The sequence below is a fragment of the Pongo abelii genome, chromosome 10 (assembly GCF_028885655.2).
Source record: "Pongo abelii isolate AG06213 chromosome 10, NHGRI_mPonAbe1-v2.0_pri, whole genome shotgun sequence".
NCBI lineage: Eukaryota > Metazoa > Chordata > Mammalia > Primates > Hominidae > Pongo > Pongo abelii.
The window spans coordinates 11,603,894-11,625,357 of record NC_071995.2 but is presented as its reverse complement, the minus strand read 5'-3'; the positions used below and the strand labels follow the sequence as shown (position 1 = coordinate 11,625,357).

Below are 21,464 nucleotides of genomic sequence, written 5' to 3'. Positions count from 1 at the left end.
GAGGCTACAGTCACAACACCTAACATACTTCTGGAGTTCTGTAAGATTAGAGGAGAGAAAATAGAGCAAAGAAATGTTGCAAGTTTTCCAAAAGTGATAAAATGTATGCCTCCATATATTTTTTGTAATTTCAAACTTCAGGCATGATGACTTAAACCAAACTAACATAAAATAATACAGGACATGGAAGACCAATAGAAAATCTGAAAAGTAGCTAGAGGTTGAAGATAGAGTATGTTGAAAAGAACTGCATTCTAAATACAACCTGATTTTAACAGAAAATATGGAAGCAGGAATGCAATAGAATCTTGGGACTCATGTCTTCAGTGTGTTTCCAAAGAGTAGTAGACCTTCAAAGACAGGAATTGAAAATGATATTTTTCAGATAAAATAAAATTACAGAAAATACAAAGTTGAACTTGCAAGGAGCAATAAAAATTAATGACAAAAATAAGTGTGTAATTCTAAATAAATGTTGACTGTATAAAACAATAGTATCTTCTTGGATTGAATCTATAATTAATAAGATATATGCAAACAGCAATAAAGAGACTGGAGATAAAGGTGACAGGAATAAATTTAGTCAAACTATGTTTTTGGCTTTTTTATGTCTGTGAGGAGAATGTGAATGTTAATCAAGGACCGTGTAATTTCACACCCAGGTATACATATGCATAAGAATTATAGCAAATGATATGTGAAAGAATGCTCATTGTAGCATTATTCATAATAGCTCAAAAATAAGCTGCCCAAATATATGTCAAATAAGGACGGATAAATAATTACAGTAAAATCATAAAATGAAAAATTATACAGAAGTGAAAAGAAATGGATCACATGCACATGCAACTATGGGGTTAAATTTCGTATACATAATATTGATTCCAGGAAGCCATGAATAAGAACATGTAGGATTGCACCTATTAACAGCTCAAAGTGGGCCAAACAAAGCTATTGAGTTTAGGGTTGCATACCTTGTTGGTAAAGTATAAAGAAAATTTTAAAAAAAAATCATAAATGATGGATGTTGCTTATCACAGGAGATATGAAGAAAGGTGTAGGGGAATGGAAAGTGGCACTGAGGTAAACCTAGACTCTTAGCAGTGTTCCATGTCTTGCCCTACATGATGGTTACATGACGCATGATGGTTTATGACACATTGCTATGTTTTCCATTTTTGTTTTGGCTCATTTCTAAGTGTGCAGTCTAGTTATAATATAAAAATTATTAATCAGCAGAAAGTTTCCATGAAAATTATTATTACTCTGTTCATTATATACTGAAGGGAAAAATCCACTATTTTTATACATTTATGTATAACTCTAAGAGATTTTAAGTAGAAACTTTCTGATTTTAGTTGCAACTTTCTGAAACTTGACATGATGTTACCTGCCAATCCCAGATTTTTCAGTAGGTTTTTCTTTTAGGTTTAATTATCCACTTCATGTCACAAAACTTTGACATTCTCTATATATTTTTCCCTTGAATCCTGAATTCCTGACACAACAAGAGTGGACATGTTTCCCACACTCTTAGTTTAGCAGAGTGCCTATATCAGTTAGGTTTTTCTGCAAGAGAAAATCCTCCAAAACTGCTTTAGATATTTGTGTCTCGTATGTCTTTGGATTTCATTTTTCTAAGCTAGGTTTGGTGGATGGCTCTGGTGACTGGAGATGGGCCATGTACTGCATCTTGAAGCTAGTTTGGCTGATTTAGGCCAGATAAGGCAGTAGCATTCTGACTCCATTAGTTTCTCATTCTTTTTCTGGGAATAGTGTACTGGCCAGATGATGTCCTCATGGTAAATGGAAAAGAGCAAGAAACTCCAATATGGAAGCCGTCTTAAATCTCTGTGTAAAGTCTACTAATTTGCTGTTGACTGAAGCAAATTACATGAGTGAATTCAGAGTCCATGGTCAAGGTAGTCTCCCTGCCTGTGGTGGGAGGATACTGCAGGATTATATGAAAAAGTGTAGGGTACTTTGAAATATTTACAAAATTGCTGAATATTTTAATTAAATAATTAATATTTAAACAAAAAACAGACTTGAGACTAAATTTATCAATGGCCTAAACATGAGAAACATGTTTGATAAATATTATTCATTGTCTGACAACCCTGAGTGGAATATGAGTAATTCCAGCTGGATGACCTCCTGGAAATTCATTTTCCGTTTAGGGAATTATAAGAAAATAATTCCTTTCATCTCCTAAGGGTGTGAGTGCATGTGTGTCTATGTGTTTAGGAGCTTATTAACAAGGATGTCATATAAATTTATTGGTTATCGAAACCAGATTTTCAGATGTATCGGCCTCCCAGGGCTTTCCAAGATAACCTTGGATGATTTTGATAAAAGGTTTAGAATCTGGTATTTAAATCTGGCATAAAAATAAATCCATATTTGTATGATCCTAGTTATGACCAAGTTCCTTTAACAATTTAGACATTTACTGTATGATATATGTATTTGATTTTAAAATTTCCCTAAGAAACAACTGAAGATTCTGGATTCAAATTATGGAGAGGTTAAACAAGGAAAAAAATTGCAAAACAATGAAAAAGAATATGGCTTTATTTGCATACTAACATATGAGAATTCAGTTTTCACTTCAACATCAGTATAAAAAAATTCAGCATGTAGCAGGGACAGATAGTATTTGAAGAGGAGTGAATTTGAGCTGTTTTGAGAATAACAATGTTTTCTATTTCTATGAAGACAGCTTTGAACTCATCCATTAGCATATGCTGGTGCTTTCCTGTTGACATTAGTCACAGAATTTAAAGGCAGAAAATGTTATTGCACATTTAGTAATCAAGTGTTTATCGAAGTTAACGTTTGGATATTAAGGGTATCAGAACCAGTGTTATTAAGACTGCAATTTTTTTCTTTTTGTCTGTTCAAACATGGTATATTTTCTGCTCATCATTTTATCAATTCTGGTAGTGTTTGCATTTGTTCTCAGAAATTTTTCCAATGACTTCATAGCTCTAGTAAATGTCATTGACTGGGTTAAGACATGAAAGATTTCCTCAGCTGACCAAATTCTTACTGCTGTGGTGGTCTCCAGAATTGGTTTACTCTGGGTCATATTATTACATTGGTATGCAAATGTGTTTAATTCAGCTTTATATAGTTCAGAAGTAGGAATTGTTGCTTCTAATATCTCAGCAATAATCAACCATTTCAGCATCTGGCTTGCTGCTAGCCTCAGCATATTTTATTTGCTCAAGATTGCCAATTTCTCCAACCTTATTTTTCTCCACCTAAAGAAGAGAATTAAGAGTGTTGTTCTGGTGCTACTGTTGGGTTCCTTGGTATTTTTGATTTGTAATCTTGCTGTGATAACCACGGATGACAGTGTGCGGACAAAAGAATATGAAGGAAATGTGACTTGGAAGATCAAATTGAGGAATGCAATACACCTTTCAAACTTGACTGTAACTATGGTAGCAAACCTCATACCCTTCATTCTGACCCTAATATGTTTTCTGCTGTTAATCTGTTCTCTGCATAAACATCTCAAGAAGATGCAGCTCCATTCCAAAGGATCTCAAGATCTCAGCACCAAGGTCCACATAAAAGCTTTGCAAACTGTGATCTCCTTCCTCATGTTATATGCTATTTACTTTCTGTGTCTAATCACATTAACCTGGAATCTTTGGACACAGCAGAGCAAACTTGTATTCATGCTTTGCCAAACTCTTGTAATCATGTATCCTTCATTCCACTCATTCTTCCTGATTATGGGAAGCAGGAAACTAAAACAGAAGTTTCTTTCAGTTTTGTGTCAGGTCACATGCTTAGTGAAAGGACAGCGACCCTCAACTCCATAGATTCACAAGGGGAGCATCGTGTGTCTTCTAGCAGAAAACAAAGTGATGGTGTCTTGAACATTTTATATTTCTATCAGTTTTTCCATAGTGTATGTGAGTAATTTCAGAATAGATACCTATAAAAGTCTTACATATTATATATGGTTGTATATGTGTGTATATGTGTGCATGTGTATAAATAACAACATTGATCATAAATTACGAAGCTGAGTATATTTCACATATATAATGTATGTGTATTTTATTATAGTTCATTGTATAATATTTCATTTGAAGATTTTATTCTCTCTTTTTATAATTGGGAACTTACAGCTTTTATCAGGAAATTATTGCTGTTTTCCATTGCAATTAGTACCACATATATGTACTTAACTATCATTGGTGAACCCCTCATTGTTTGGATGGTAAAGAAGTTCAATTCTAAATCAATGATGAGAATGTATCTTTGGGGTAGGTTTTATTTCATTAGGAATTCTTATTTTATGTTTAGTAGAAAGCAAATAGAATTGTTAGCTAATGATGCACACAATAAAATTTCAGTGACAAAGATATGTAGAGTAAGTTTTATTTATATATACCAAAAACAGTACTAAAGAATACCAGATTTAATACAAGTATGTGAATAGCCTAGAATAAAAATCATTTCTATAATAGGAATGAAAAAACATGCTGATGATCCTTTCAGTGCTGTTATAATTTTTTATGTGTAGTTAGAAAAGTCACTTCTTCCACTTTTTGAATGAAAGGAAACCTTTTGTGAAGCTGACATCTGATGTCAAGTATTTCCATTTCTTTTTCTTAGCCACCTCTGAGCTCCTGAATTTCCAATTTTCTCCTTTGTCTCCCATTCCTAATATTCCTCAAAAAAACTCAGATACTCTCTATCTTAAAAAAATTCCCAACCCAAAGAGAGTATAGAAACTATAGATGATAATCGAATGAAACTTTCTTCAAATGTTAAATGTTAAACTTTCTTTAAATGTTAAAAATTATCTGTGAAATCTATCTATTGATGATAGGAAATTTTTTTTTTTTAGTTTTGTATCACAATGTTTTTAATATTACAGCTAATTTAAATAAACTTTACAAACAATCTATCTGATCTCAATCAGTTTTGACCTCGAGGTAAGATTTACATAAACTTTTAATAACCTTGTATAATTTTTTCCATCTTTCCCAACTTTTTATACACATTTAGTTTTATCTATCTTTTTTATTCCTTCAATTTAAAATAATCCTTAAAAATCTCTAAGTGAATTTACTTTCTCTGAAACAAAAACAGGTATACATTTTGCATACAGAATTGTTTCTCTTGTATCTAGTAGTCTTTTTTTTTTTTTTTTAAGTATTTATTGATCATTCTTGGGTGTTTCTCGGAGAGGGGGATATGGCAGGGTCATAGGATAATAGTGGAGAAACGGTCAGCAGATAAACACATGAACAAAGGTCTCTGGTTTTCCTAGGCAGAGGTCCCTGCGGCCTTCCGCAGTGTTTGTGTCCCTAGGTACTTGAGATTAGGGAGTAGTGATGACTCTTAAGGAGCATGCTACCTTCAAGCATCTGCTTAACAAAGCACATCTTGCACCGCCCTTAATCCATTTAACCCTGAGTTGACACAGCACATGTTTCAGAGAGCACGGGGCTGGGGGCAAGGCCATAGATCAACAGCATCCCAAGGCAGAAGAATTTCTCCTCCCATATGGGGCGGCCGAGCAGAGGCGCTCATCACTTCCCAGACGGGGTGGCCGGGCAGAGGCGCTCCTCACCTCCCAGACGGGGGCGGTGGGACAGAGGCGCCCCTCACTTCCTAGACGGGGTGGCGGCAGGGCAGAGGCTGTAATCTTAGCACTTTGGGAGGCCAAGGCAGGCGGCTGGGAGGTGGAGGTTGTAGCCAGCCGAGATCACGCCACTGCACTCCAGCCTGGGCAACATTGAGCATCGAGTGAGCGAGACTCCGTCTGCAATCCCAGCACCTCGGGAGGCCGAGGCGGGCAGATCACTCGAGGCCAGGAGCTGGAGACCAGCCAGGTCAACATGGCGAAACCCTGTCTCCACCAAAAATACAAAAACCAGTCAGGTGTGGCGGCGCCCGCCTGCAATCCCAGGCACTCGGCAGGCGGAGGCAGGAGAATTGCTGGAGAATCACAGGAGCCCGAGGCAGGGAGGTTGCAGTGACCTGAGATCACGGCAGTACAGTCCAGCTTCGGTAACAGAGGGAGATTGAAGAAAGGAGAGGGAGACCAGACCTAAGAAAGGAGGGAGAGGGAGGGGGAGGGGGAGCAGGAAATGTATTAATGATATGTTTTATTATAATGGTGTAAATGGTGAAATGACACAGTGTGTTGATGTATCCATTGATAGCAAGTTCTATTATAAGAAGGAAATGTATAGCCTTGCTGAACAGCTAAATTCTGCATAACTGTGTTAATTCTTGGTGTTATGAGATTTTAACATTGTTATGTAAAACTTAAAATAAGTCAACTCCTCATCTGATATATATATATATTACATCCACATATATATGTATCAGATCCACATCTGATATATATATATTTTATATATATATATATATATACACACACACACATTTTGTTTATCATGCATCTTCCCTAGTACAATGTAATCACCATAAAAAGAGAGGTCATATCTGTCTTGCTTTGTCTGGACTCACAGGATCTAAAAGCCAGCACAAAGAATAGTTGGTCAAAAATGATACGTTAATGAACACATAAGTGGTTAGATAAATGGATAATTTGATGTGGTAAACCAATGAAAATGAAACTCTTAACAAAATCTGCAGTTGCTTGAATTTTCTAGTTTCAGGTTGAGGTTATAGAAGAAGCATTTCTCAGAGCAAAAGTTTGGCTATTCCCCAATTCTAGGGGAAGTATCACTGTAATATAGCTTTGATGCAGCTATATCATGTGTGTGAAGTAGACACAAGGTGGAATGTCAAAATTAGATGGCACTTATTATAATACTTTTTGAAAAGCATATAAAGGATTTTGGTATATTTGCACAGGGCCAGGTTCAGCTCTGAGTGCCAGCTGCTCGGGGCTAGCAGACCCCATCACAAGAATGTTAGGGAACTTCCCAGCAGCTGCCAAACACACTCTTGTTTTTAGGGAACATCTCTTTCTCCTTCAATATGACTTATGCTGACTTCAATGCTTTGCTGATACAAAAGAAGTGAACCCAAAAGAAATAAAAAATAAAAGCTAGCAAACTTTGCAACTGGTTAAGCTGTTTGTAAATGTACCCAATCACTCTCAACTGTGAATGATATGTTTGTATTATGATATTTTCTAGCTGGTTACTATATACACAAAAATGGCGTTTCATTTTTAAAAACTGAGTTAGTAACCAGTCACCTTTCTTACACATTATTTATATAGATATTTTTAGTATCCTTTCTAAATGAATGTTTTAATTGCCATAATATAAACGCATGGAAAAGTGATTCAAATGAATGTATATCTTAGCTTTGGGTGTCTAGAACTAGAGCCGATGTCTGAGTTTACAGTGATGACATTTATTTGGGAAGGCAAGTCCAGGGCAGCAATGAGGGGTACATGTGGAAACTGAGGCAAAAGAAGATGTAAAACCATGTGTCATGATGTTGACATGACTTTGCCCGTTGTCACTTCACAATGAGTGAGACAGACAGCATGGTGGTCATCAGATGCATGCACTTGGTTCCCCGTACTTTTCCAGAAGGGTTACAAGGGGAAGCCACAGCAAATATTAGTCCATGGAAGAGAGAAAAGGGAGAATGTATCCTAGCTGTCTTCTGTCTTCTATTTCCCTTTGGCCAAAGTTTGTTTGAGGCAGAACTACCATCTTTGCTTTTCTTCCTTACATTATCCAACCCCTTGGTGGCTGTTTGGGAAAGTCAGGCTAAACAATACCCCCATTTTTCTAAGAGATAGTTGTGTTTTTTTTTTATTTTTTTTTCTCTTTTCCTCTCCCCTTTCCCTATGTTTCGCACTTTCTACTTAACTTTTTAGAAATGCACAAAATTGTTTACTTTCCCCTCACCAGACGGTCCCTTCGGGCAAGTTCATCTAACTATGTGCTCCAAGAGGGATCTCTCCTTGAGACTTGACAGTTGATTTGCAGACAAAAGTATGCCCTCATGGAACTGTCACCTCCGGGGGGTTAGCTTAGACCTCACATCCATTAGGAGGGGATGTGGAAAGGATGCCCACATGGGCACTTTTACAACTGCTGTCCTGCTCATTTCCCTCCCTACTTTATAAAACGTCCACTTTCTGCTCCAAAGGTGAAGTGTCACATTAGAAGGCAGGATGCTTTGTGCTCCTTCCCCCAAGCTAACCTCCAAATAAATTCTCTATTTTTGTATCAGACCTTGCTGTTTTTAATTAGACTTTACAAGAAGTGAGCAACTAAGCTTTTCTGTTACAAGACTTCATGCCCACAGATACATTCAAGTCCCAGATGGAAAGGTGATCTGGATCAGGCAACCTGCTGACCATGGGAACAGGAGATAGTCAAGGGAATCTGAGGAAGTACATGTTTGTGTTCAATATAGTCCCCTCCCTGTGCCACTCAGAGGTGCTCATGTCCTCCAATTGTGGCTGATTTTATAAGCACATGAGTTGTGTAGTTGCACGGGGTCTTGTGCTTACGGGGCTTTTTGCTTGGATTAATGTTCTGCACTTGCATTTTTGTTTTTCAGACAGCGGATACTTTTCTGCTGAAGAGGGAATATGCAGTAATTCCCTAGGGGTTTGCTTTCTCCTCTCCTACGGGCTTGATGGAGACATGCACAGAGTCCTATAATGCCCACGTTGCATGCCTCTAGCAGCTTTGAATTCTGCTGGATCATCTGATGCAATGGGCAGAGCAGATTGGGCCAGAGCCTATATCTGCTGTAGAGATATCATATGTTCTGGATTCCACTTGATACCAGGAGTCTTTGCATTCATTCTGCAACCCATCTGGTTTTGGCAGAGGCTAGGTAGGTTAACTGAATAGGGATATAAAAAGGACTTTATTAACACATCAGAGCAATATCCTCTATTGTGGTATTTGTGGACTCCAAAACCCCAAGAGGCTCAATAAATACTGTGCTTCTCTTTTAGTGATAGGAAGTATATATAGGGCAACAGGCCACTTACTTTAAAAAAGATGTTTCTGCTGGGCGTGGTGGCTCAATCCTGTAATCTCAGCACCTTGGGAGGCCAAGGTGGGCAGATGACTTGAGGCCATGAGTTTGAGACCAGCCTGGGCAACATGGTCAAACCAGATGTCTACTTAAAAAAAAAAAAAAAAATGCCAGGCATGGTAGCCCGTGGCTGTAAACACAGCTACTAAGGAGGCTGAAGGATTTGAACTGATTGAACCCAGGAGGCGAAGTTTGCAGTGAGCCGAGATGGCACCAGTGCACTCCAGCCTGGGCAACAGAGCGAGATTCTGCCTCAAAAATAAATAAATAAATAAATAAATAAATAAATAAATAAATAAATGGATTTTTCGACATGTGGACCAGGGATATGAGACCTTAAAAACAATATCTATATTGAAGTTTTCCAAATATTATTAGGTGTATCTCTTTCTGCTAGTATTTTATTTCTATTTAATGTTCAAGTATTTTACTATATTTAGGGACCTTTCCACTTCCTGGTTATTGCACCAATTACTGTAACATTATTAATAAATTAACATGATGTTTTGCAAAATGTAAATTAAACTGAGAGCAGAAGTGACAAAGCCCTGACATAAAACAGTGAAGCAGCACTTTCGTTCTTACCAAACAAAGGCCAATTGTTTTAATCTCCCGACCCACCCATGGGTGAAAAATAAGAAATATTCACTTAATCAAGAGCCACATGCAAAGTGCCAGAAGCTCTGCTCTGCTCAGGGAAGATACCAATTCCTAGAGAGCATTTGTAAGTAGTGATTTAAATTTATGTAACTCTGCCCTCATTTTATAATATATCTGATTTTAGTAGAGGCCATTTAGGGTAAGTGGATAGGGATGTAAAAAGACTACCACCCCCTGTAACTTTCAAGTGTTTTGTCATGGTAGTGATCAATTCCATTCCTTGGAGAATGTGATTATTAGTTTTCAATCATTGTTGCCAGTGGAGGAGAATTTTGCAGTCTTCCCCTTGGTCCTGCTCTAATAGTGTCCCTTACTCTACAGGTCAGGAAGAAAGTGAGAGTCCTGCCAGCTGCCATGTGTGTCCATTTCAATTACACGTTCAGGAAGAGGTAATAACAGCAAACTGATTAGATCCACGTTGGGATGTACATGAGTCAAAACTCTAGGTAGCATCTGACCTTCAAAAACTCCCACTGCAGGCTTGGTATGATGGCTCATGCCTGCAGTCCCCACGCTTTGGGAGGCACAGTTGGGATTATCTCTTGAGGCCAGGAGTTCCAGACCACCCTCAGCTACATGGTGAGAGCTTGTCTCTACAAAAACTAAAAAAAGAAAAAACAACAACAAAAATTAGTTTGGCATGGTGGTGCTCACCTGTAGTCCCAGTTACCCAGGAGGATGAGGCAGGATACTCCCTTGAACCTAAAAACAATATGCGAGTCAGTTGCTGGCCACATCTAGAATCCAGTTAAAAAGAGTGAGGCCTGGTACAAAAGTAATGAATTTATTTCAAACCTAGCTTGGGGAAGGGGCACAAAGAGTCCTGCCTTTAAGTGTACCACTTCACCTTTGGAGCAGAAAGCAGACACTTTTATAAGGTAAGGGGGGTATATTGAGCAAGGGTAGAGGGTCCTCCTGCAAGCTTGGTGCCTTTTCTACCATGCGGGGGTCTGTCCAGCCGACCCTGACTCAATGACAGAGGAATAACATACACCAACACATATGTTTTGCTTGTCAGTCCAGCTGAGCATCCGGGCCACTTACAGACTCTAAGGAAGAGTGCTGTCAGCTGCCGCCCCAACTTGCTGGCCTTCTTGGCATTTATTTAGCACACATCAAATGACAAAAGCTTTGAGTCAACACCATTAGAGGGTAATCAACCTGGTCACCTTCCCCCAGGAGAGCAATCCTGACTGTGAGTGAGGAAAGGTTAGCTTTAGGACTACCTGAGTAAGCAAGCTCTTTAGATAAACTCCTCTACGTTCCTTTGTATCTTTGCCCCAAGTGCTCTGGCTCTGGCAAAGAGACTCTGGCTGCCTTCAGCCAAACTAGCTGAAGCTGTGCAAAAACTTTTGGTCTTCCAAGAAGGTCTTTGTTTTATTTTATAATTTTCCCTACCATTCTGACTGAACCCCTGCACTACCAGATAGTTGAATTGGCACTTTCCTTTGCAGAAATACATTATAAAAGTGGCCAAGTGAGTATGCTTTCCATATGCCCTCCTGTTGGACGGAAGTCCTTAGGTAATTCCTAGAGTGGAGCAGAGCCTGGAATTTCCAGGTCCACTTCCTGCAGGTAAAAATTCTGTGGTGAGTGCGCTTTGGTCTGCAAATTGACTGTCAATTCTCAGGAGAGATTGGTCTTGGAGCACATAGTCAGAAAAATGTGCCCTGCAGGGAATGTCTAGTGAGTGGGGGTGAAAGGTTATGTTTGCATTTTTGAAGGGCTAAGCAGGATACAGAGAACAAAGGGAAAGGGGAGAGAAGAGAAAATAATAATAAAAAAATCATAACTCATTCTCTTTTTCTTAGAAAAACATTGGGCAATCTGTTACAAACCCAGGAATTCAAGGCTGTAGTGAGTAATGATCATGCCACTGTACTAGATACAGCCTGGGTGACAGATTGAGACTCTCTCTCTAAAAAAACCCAATGCAAATAACACAAAAAACAAAAGAAAACTAAAAAGAAAATCTCCCACTCCATCTCATGGACCACAGTGTCTTTTGGATACCTAGATATTAGTGTTAGTTCAGGCTCTGCTGGGGTGGCCAATATCTGGTTTACTGGTGGCAATTTCATATGACTCTGCAGCAACGTCAAGTCTTGCCTCCTCAGAGGAAGGAATTCAACTGAGGGGCATAAATAAGAAGAAACTGAAGGAAGTTTCTGAGCAGGAATGGAAGTTTATTAAAAAGAGAGCAGGAAAGAAAAGAAGAGACTTTATTGGAAGTCTCTTGGAAGACACTTGGAAGAGACCACAGTGGGCACTTTGGAGATCAAGTGCAGTGTTAGACCTTTGACTTGTGGTTTTATATGTTGGTATACTTCTGGGGTCTTGTGTTCCTTTTCCCACGATTCTTCCCTTAGGGTCTTGTGTTCCTTTTCCCATGATTCAGCCCCTTAGGGTGGGCCGCTCACATGCGTGTTAGCCGGCTAGCACTTTAGAGGTGAGCATGCGCAGTGTGTTTACTGGAGTTGTACACATGCTTGCCTGAGGCATTCTTCCCTTTTTTGGCGGAATGCCCTCAGAAGGTCATATTCCGCCATTTTCTCTCTTAACACGCATGCCTCAGCCTACTCACCCTATTCCTGAGCTGCTGACTACCAATTTTAAGCGTTTTTATTTATCATGAAATTGCCTCTCCCTGGTGCCTGTGACCAATTATTATTTGTAGAGAGGCAGGGTGTCAACTGCCAGGCCATCAGCTGATGGCCACCTGACGTTCCTTGTGGGTGGTGGGAGCCCTCTTCTGCCCCGCTCATGCCTGACTAACTACGTACTGTAAGAGCCCTATAACTAAAAGTCTCAGATGGTATGGATGTGTGTCCTTTCCTCTGGGTACTGTTTATCTGGGAAATGGCTACAGGTATTTGAGAAAGCATCATATGAATACATCCTGAATATTCTGTGGTGAATTTTCAGCATCTTTTATCAAGGGGACTTAAGCTTCCCTTCAATTATTGAATTCTTGTTCTCGGAATTGGCTCAGTCCTGACAACTGGTTGAGGTTTTTTGATTTCCCACTTCAAAGGCTGACCTCAGGAATGAGCTTTTCAGCTCCATTTTGCTCTTGGTTTATAAGTATTTATCAAAGTATGAAGCCTCTTCAACTATTGGCTTATGAACTCATTCCAATGAACCTACTGCTGTCATCGTTTCATTGATTCTGATGTTTCCAAGATCACCAGAGTCTATGTTGCCAAGGTTAGTCTTCATGTTGAATGCTCTATTAGCCACATTGAACATAGTTTATTTGCATTTCAGAATGATGCCCATTCCTGATTTTATCCTTGTTCACTGGGCACCACTCCATTTCTCATTCTCCTTTGCTAGTTATTTTTTGTCTCTAAACTGAAAATATGAGATTGCCCAAGGTCTCAATTCTACAATCTCTACAATGATGCCTGTTGTGTTGGTGATCTCATGTATTCCCCTTACTGACAATGTAGCCAAATTAGTCAACAGACAGGCATAAGGGTGATTATCCATTTATATTAATTATTTATTCACACATCTTGGAATATAGCACATTATGTAAATATTTTTCCTTCAAATGTCAAATTTACATTTAGAAGTAACAGTACCAGGGTGGACGCTGTGGCTCAAGCCTGTAATTGAGCACCTTGGGAGGTTTAGGCAGACCGATTTATTGAGCACAATTATTGGAGACCAACCTGGGAAACATGGTGAAACCCAGTCTGTAGTAAAAATACAACAATTAGCTAGGTGAGGTGGTGTCCACCTGCAGTCCTAGCTACTTGGGAGGCTAAGGTGGGAGGATAGCTTGAGGCTGGGAGCTGTAGAGAGCAGTGAGCCAATCTCAAACCACTGCACTCCAGTTGGGGCTACAGAGTGAGACCAGGTCTCAAAAAATGAAAAATAGAAAGAAGTAATAATACCAAAAATCTAAGGAAAAAGATGGAGCATTAATAATATTTTTGCTTGAATTTCCACTAAATCAGAGTGAGGGTGACCCACCATCTAATTTAGTTTTATTTAAAATAGCATTATAGATATTGATAGATTACTATGCGGGGTATTATTATTATAGATATAATGATCTAAGTAGGGAAATATACAGATGGAATTATGGTTGATTAACCCACTTACATTACTTGCAGTTGTACAGTTAGTATGTTTTAGTATCTTAGTTACTAATCTCACCTTTTACATATAGCTCTATAATCAATTAAATATGAGTCTTTTTTTGTATATGGTATGAAATCAGAATATAAATTTATCTTTATGCATGTCATCCAAATGTCTTTCAGACTTCCAAATGGATAAACAAATTGTGGCATATTTATACAATGGAATACTATACAGTGATCAAAATTAACAAACTAGACACACATGTTTACAACAGAATAATACAACAAAGAAAATGAACATATTTGATCTACATAGATAATAATATTCACAAATGTGAGAGGAATTATCAAGATGGAAAAATACATTCAGTATAATCTCATTTACATAAAGTTCGAGAAAAATATTTTTAATATTTTGTAATTTGTTACATTGGTGATAAAACTCTACAGTGAAACATTTGAGTGATCATCATAACAATTGGGATAATCAGGAGGGAGGAGATAAATGGGAAATATCAACAAGAAGACATATATTGGGAGTATCTGGATTGCTGGCAAATTCTATTTTCTGACCAAGGTGTGGTAACATCGATGTTAATGTTATAATTTTTTCTCTTACTGTTTATTAGGTTTTATTATGCTCCATATGTATGTTATGCTTCCCAATTAAGAAAAAGTTAAAAAAGCAGAAACATAAAGTACATTCCTACATATAAAATTAGGGTGATACAGCATATTCTTATAGATACCATTGTAATTAGAGTTTTTGCTGAATAAAGGAGAATAGAGCATTACGGTACTAAGAAATCCAAGTTAAAATTTAAAATTTTTCTTATTGTTTTGAGACAGGGTCTCATTCTGTTGCCCAGGCTGAAGTGCACAAGCAGAATCTTGGCTCAGTGCAACCTCTGCTATCCAGGCTCAAGTAATTCTCCCATCTCAGTCTCCAGAGTAGCTAGGACAACAGGTGTGCACCACCATGCCCTGCTAATTTTTTCTATTTTTGGTAGACACAAGGTTTTGGCATGTTTCCCAGGCAGGACTTGAACTCCTGTGCTCAGGCAATCCAACTGCCTCAGCCTTCTAAAATGCTGGGATTACAGATGTGAGCCACTAGACCTTCCCTGAAACTTTTCTTAAATTATTATTTTTTAAAAAAGAAGACATAAGCAAGAACTGTAAATCCACCTTCTTAATGCTAATATGAATTTGAAACATCAAAATTTGAATATTTATGATGGCTAGACACCATATTTCTTATTTCCAATTTAATTATTTTTAATACACATTTCAAAGTGTCACAAAGTCATGAATTTCCAATAAATTATAGTATGATGGATGTTAAATATATAGACCTATTATCCCAAAATGTGTCTCTGAATGAAATATTTGTATTCATATTGTTAGCATTCTAATTTCACAATACTAATCATGTGTACACCTGTGTGTTGGGTAAAATATTTTGTTAATATAAATTTTTTGGTTCTGCATTAGAGAAAAAATCATAGAAAGGCAAATTTGTTAAGGTATAAAACATATTTAGCATGATCTTTGAGTATGTTTGTGCATATATAATGCTACTTTGACTGCTATAGTAAAATGATCCAGATTTAGTCACCATAGCTAAGAATGTGAAAAAGCATTGCAAGAATTTGGCTTGCTATAATGATGCTATTAAAAGATGAAATAAAGTTGATATACTGTATTATTGCAGAGAGTATTTTTCTATATTCATATTGAAAAATGCCCAAAAAAACCCAAAATAGAATCCTAATTGTTGGATGTCACTTTTGCTATGAATTTTTAAAATGCAGTAACAGAAAAAAAAAGCAAAGAAATTCTTAAAAATATATTGGTTTTACATTATTCTTAATGAAATACCACATGAGGGTACTTCTCTTGGCCTGATGCTGAGAATCATAGAAGAATCATGAGGCCATGAGGAAGAATATAGGGTTCTCTCGTTACCCTGAACTCCAGTACTTGAAAAACAAGACGGAAATCACATTTATCAAATAGCATTCTCCCTTTTACCTGCCATCATCATTATCATCATTATCTATATCCACATCTATCTCATTAAATGATTTATTTTTTAAATATTTAAACACATAATTTGGAAAATAAGTAATTTTTAAAAGACCATCATTGTGGGAAAGTTACAGGAGTAAACAGCAAAACTTAGTCATGCTCAATACATGTAGATTTAGAAATTAAGTATAGCTTATTTTACAATATATTGCTTAAGCAAATAATTATTTATGGATGAGCTTAAACTAATCTTTGTTTCATTATGATCAATATAGAAACAATTTAGATTTTAGTGTAACTAAAACCACCCAATAAGAAGGATAAAGGAAATAATACATTTTATGAGCTAGCTTTTATTTCTAAGAGAGGATTTTAGGACCAAATTGTCAAACAGAGTTAAGACCTCAGATCTTCTGTCACACTTGAGTGAGTGACGGTGGAGTTCGAAAGTTATAGTTCTATAAACAAAACTATACTCATGGATAGGGATTAAATGGTGGAATTCTTTAGAAACACCAGATTCAGTTTTGTTTCCATGAGACTTAAAGTTCTTTGATCTTTCATGAACTTGTAAGTACTGTTTTACTCTTTGATCTTTTAAAGATTGTTATAAATGAAGAAGTCTTGATTTCTGCTTATAAAAACAGAGTAAAATTTAAATCATGGAATTGAAAGGTGGAGCTGTGGTTGAGCTATTATATTTTATTAGTTGTAATGACATTTTGAGATCCAGTGCTGCCCATTGAATTTCCCTGTGAGGAGAGTTTGTGGTGATGACCCAGTAACAGACAAGCTACTATTCAAAAGAAGTTACTCACATCAAATCAATTTCCAGTTTCTTCCAAGTTGCAGGAGAATGCCTAGACCATAATTTTAATCTCTTCTGTGACCTAAGTATTACAAAAAGAAGAAAATCACTACAATTTTCATGTCAGGTGTACTAAAAATTTATAAAAACTATTTGTTAAGAACTTGGTGTTATAAATACTTTGTTTAGTTTCTCCATTAAAAATGATTTATAGCAAGAGAATAAAAGTTCATTTCTACCCTTAAAACAATAAGATAAAAAAGAGTAATGAATATTGAGAATCTAATAGACAGAGTTAAGAACCAGTTAAACATAAGAAGGAATTAGTGAATTGGACGATAACTATGCAGAATGAAGCAGAAAGAGACCAAGAGATAGAAAATATAAGGCTAGAGGGTCAGAGTATGTATGTATGTGTGTATGTTTGTGAATGTGTTTGTATGAATGAGCTTGTAAACAATAAGTTATACAAAAGTATTAGTAGCCACCAGGATTTAAGGATTATTGGCCTTTCTGAGGTTCCCAAGAAAACCTTAAATACTTTTGTTAGGAAAAGATGGAATTCATTCTACATATTACTGGCGTTGAAAGTACATATCTACTTTGTTGATGATCCTAGTTATGCCCAAGCTCCCTTTACCAGGTAATACAACCAATGTGTCATCTATGTATTGGGTTGTAAAATTGCTGAACACAAATTATGGAGAGTTTAAACAAGGAAAAAATTGCAGAACAATTAAAAAACTCTTCATTGGCATGCTAGTAGATGAGAATTCATCTTTTACTTCAACAACAATGTGGAAAATTTATCTTACAGCAAGGACATTGTGTTTGAACAAGAGTTAATTTGAGCTGTTTTGGAAATTATCATATTTTCCATAAAGAGAGCATTGATTTCATCCATTGGCATATTGAGATGCTTTCCTGTTTGACACTGGTCACAGGATTTAAAAGGAAAAAGAACATTACTGCACATTCAGGAATCAGGAATAGAAGTAAAGGTCAGGATCTTAAAGGGAATCTTGACAGGATATCAGGCCTGCCTTTAAAAAAATTCAGACATGATAAGTTTACTACCAATCATTTTTCAATAACAACAATAATATATTTATATTTTCCCATGGACACCTACATTAAGCTTGTAGACTATTTTTATATTTCAATATTTTTTCTTTGAGTCCTTTTAAGAGTTGTTCAACAACCCTGAAATGTCCCTTACAGTATGCTGTTAACTAATTATATTTTTTCAAAGTCATTTGACATAATGATTGATTAAAGGAAGTATTTCCAGTATAAGCACACTTGCTTGTAACAAAAGAGTATTTGAAATTGACATTACTTATTTTGGAAAGGATATGACACGATGGGAATTTTCATACACTACTCCTAGAATTATAAATCTGTGACATCATTTCGGCCGAGTATGGCATTATCTGATTAAGATGAAGGATCACATCCTAAGACCCAGTATTTATACTCTTATCAGAATACATATACATTCACATGCATATCACTGAGTTTCAATAGCTAAAGTTGCGAAGTCCTCCAAATGTCTATCAGTCCTCCAAATGGATAAACAAATTGTGGCATACTTATACAATGGAATACTATACAGCAATCAAAATTAACAAACAAGACTGACATGTTTACAACAGAATAATACAACAAAGAAAATGAACAAATTTGAGCTACATAGATAATAATACTCACAGATGTGAGAGGAATTATCAAGAGGAAAATACATTTAGTATAATCTCATTTACATAAAGTTTGAAAAACATTATTTTTAATAATTGTAATTTATTACATTGGTGATAAAACTCTACAGTGAAACATATGAGTGATCATGATAACTATTGGGATAGTCAAGAGGGAGGAAAATATCAACAAGAAGACATATATTGGGATTATCTAGATGGCTGGCAAATTCTATTTTCTTACCAATGTGTGGTAACATCCATGTTAACATTATAATTTTTTCTCTTTCTGTTTCTTTTGTGTTATTACTCTCTATATGTATGTTATGCTCCACAATAAAAAATGTTTAAAAAGCAGAAACATAAAGTATATTTCTAAGTATAAAATTAGGGTGATATAGCATATTCTCATAGATATCGTTGTAATTAAGAGTTTTTGCTTAATAAAGGAGAATAGAGCATTATGGTACTAAGAAATCCAAATTAAAATTTAAAACTTTTCTTTTTTTATTTTGAAACAGGGTCTCACTCTGTTGCCCAGGCTGGAGTGCAGAAGCACAATCTTGGCTCAATGCAACCTCCGCCACCTGGGCTCAAGTGATTCTCCCATCTCAGCCTCCTGAATATCTAGGACAACAGGAATGCACCACCACGCCCTGCTAATTTTTTCTATTTTTTTTTTAGAGACAGGGTTTTGCTATTTTGCCCAGGCTGGGCTTGAACTCTTGTACTTAGGCAATCCACCTCCCTCAGCCTCCCAAAATGCTGGGATTATAGGTGTGAGCCACCACACCTGGCCCAAAACTTTTCTTAAATTAATTTAAAAAAAGGAGAGGTAAGCAAGAACTGTAAATCCACCTTCTTAATGCTAATATGAATTTGAAACATCAAAATTTGAATATTTATTATTGATAGACACTTTTTATTTCCAATTTGATTATTTATGATACACATTTGAAAGTGTTAGAAATTCCTGAATTTCCAATAAATTATACTACAATGGATATTAAATAAAATATATCCAAAAATGTGTCTCTAAATGAAATACTTACATTCATATTTTTACCATTTTAATTTCACAATACTAATCATGTGTACACCTGTGTGTTGGGTAAAATATTTCGTTAATATAAATTTTTTGGCTCTACATTAGAGAAAAAGACCATAGAAAGGCAAATTTTTTAAGGTATAAAACATATTTAGCATGATCTTTGAGTATGTTTGTGCATATATAATTCTACTTTGACTGCTACAGTAAAATAATCCAGATTTAGTCACCATAGCTAAGAATGGGAAAAAGCATTTACAAGAATTTGGCTTGCTAATGATACTATTAAAAGATAAAACAAAGTTGATATACTGTGTTATTGCATAGAATATTTGTCCATGTTTGTATTTAAAAATGCCAAAAAAAATCCCAAAATAGAATCCTAATTGTTGGAGGTCGCTTTTCTTATCGGATTTTAAAATGTAGTAAAAGAAAACAAAGCAAATAAATCATTGAAAATATGTTGGTTTTACATTGTTCTTGATGAAATACCATGTGAGGGTACTTGTCTAGGCTTAATGCTGAGAATCATAGAAGACTCATGAGGCCATGAGGAAGAATAATAGTGTTCTCTCATCACCTTGAACTCCAGTACTTAGAAACAAGCCTGAAATCACATTGAGCAAATAGCATTCTCCCTTTCACCTGCCATCATCATTCTCCTCATCATCTATATCTTCATCTATCTCATGAAATGGTTTGTTTTTGAAATATTTAAATACATAATTTGGAAAATAAGTAATTTTAAAAAGATCATCATTGTGGGAAAGTTACAATAGTAAACAGCAAAGTTCAAGTCAACCTCAATACATTTAGATTTAGAAATTAAGTGTAGTTTATTTTACAATACATTGCTTAAACAAATAATTATTTATGAATTACCCTCAACGAATCCTCCTTTCACTATGATCACGATAGAAAGAATTTCGATTTTCGTGTAAATAAAATTCCTTAATAAGAAAGATAAAGCAAATAACACATTTATGAGTACGCTTTTATTTCTAAAGAGCGGGTTTTAGCACCAAACTGTCAAACAGAGGTAAGACCCCAGATCTTCTGTCACACTTGAGTGAGTGATGACGGAGTTCGAAGGTTATAGTTCTATAACCAAAACTATATTCATGGATAGGATTAAATGGTGGAATTCCATAAAAGCACCAGATTCAGTTTTGTTTCCATGGGACTTAATGTCTACTTATGTCAGATGTCCTTCATTTTTTGATAAACTAGTAAGAACAGTTTTACTATTTGATCTTTTAAAGATTGTTATAAACTAAGAAGTTTTGATTTCTGCTAATTAAAACAGCATAGGCCGGGCGCGGTGGCTCACGCCTGTAATCCCAGCACTTTGGGAGGCCGAGGTGGGTGGATCACTAGGTCAGGAGATGGAGACCATCCTGGTGAACACGGTGAAACCCCGTCTCTACTAAAAATACAAAAAAATTAGCGGGGCGTGGTGGCGGGCACCTGTAGTCCCAGCTACTTCCGAGGCTGAGGCAGGAGAATGGCATGAACCCGGGAGGCGGAGCTTGCAGTGAGCCGAGATCGCGCCACTGCACTCCAGCCTGGGAGACAGAGACACTCCGTCTCAAAAAAAAAAAAACAAAAAAACAAAACAAAACAAAAAAAACAGCGTAAAATTTAAATCATGTAATAGAGTGGTGGAGCTGTGGTTGACATGCTCTATTTAATTAATTTTAATGACATTTTGAGATCCAGTGCTGCTCATTGAATTTGCCTGTGAAAAGAGTTTGTGGTGACGACCCAGCAACAGATAAGCTACTATCCAAAAAAAGCTATTGACATGAAATCAATTTCCAGTTTCTTCCAAGTTTCAGGAGGATGCCTAGATCTTGCTTTTATTCTCTTCTTTGACCAAAGCATTACAAAAAGAAAAATATGGTTACCATTTTCATGTCAGGTATACTAAAAGTTTAAAAAAACTCTTTTCTTAATAACTTGGTTTTAGGAATACTTGGTTTAGTTTCTCCATTAGAAAAATGATTTATATAAGGAGAACAAAAGTTCATTTCTACTTCTAAAACAATAAGACAAAAATAAAAAGAGTAGTCAATTTTGAGAATCCAATAGAGTTAAAAACC

General features: G+C 36.3%; 2 protein-coding genes across 2 annotated transcripts in view; both read left to right on the top strand.

Annotated features, from left to right (window-relative positions):
• Nucleotides 1-21,464, top strand: part of LOC100440863 (taste receptor type 2 member 30) — a 246,589-nt gene that overhangs the window by 93,454 nt on the left and 131,671 nt on the right. The window contains 1 exon segment of the mRNA XM_063712031.1: nucleotides 10,006-10,073. The gene's annotated coding sequence lies outside the window, so the exon portion shown is untranslated.
• LOC100439397 (taste receptor type 2 member 64-like) overlaps nucleotides 982-21,464 on the top strand; it is a 152,154-nt gene continuing 131,671 nt past the window's right edge. Inside the window, 2 exon segments of the mRNA XM_063712030.1 lie at nucleotides 982-8,817; nucleotides 10,006-10,073. Coding sequence (XP_063568100.1) covers nucleotides 2,907-3,836 — 930 coding nt within the window. The 5' untranslated portion in view covers nucleotides 982-2,906 and the 3' untranslated portion in view covers nucleotides 3,837-8,817; nucleotides 10,006-10,073.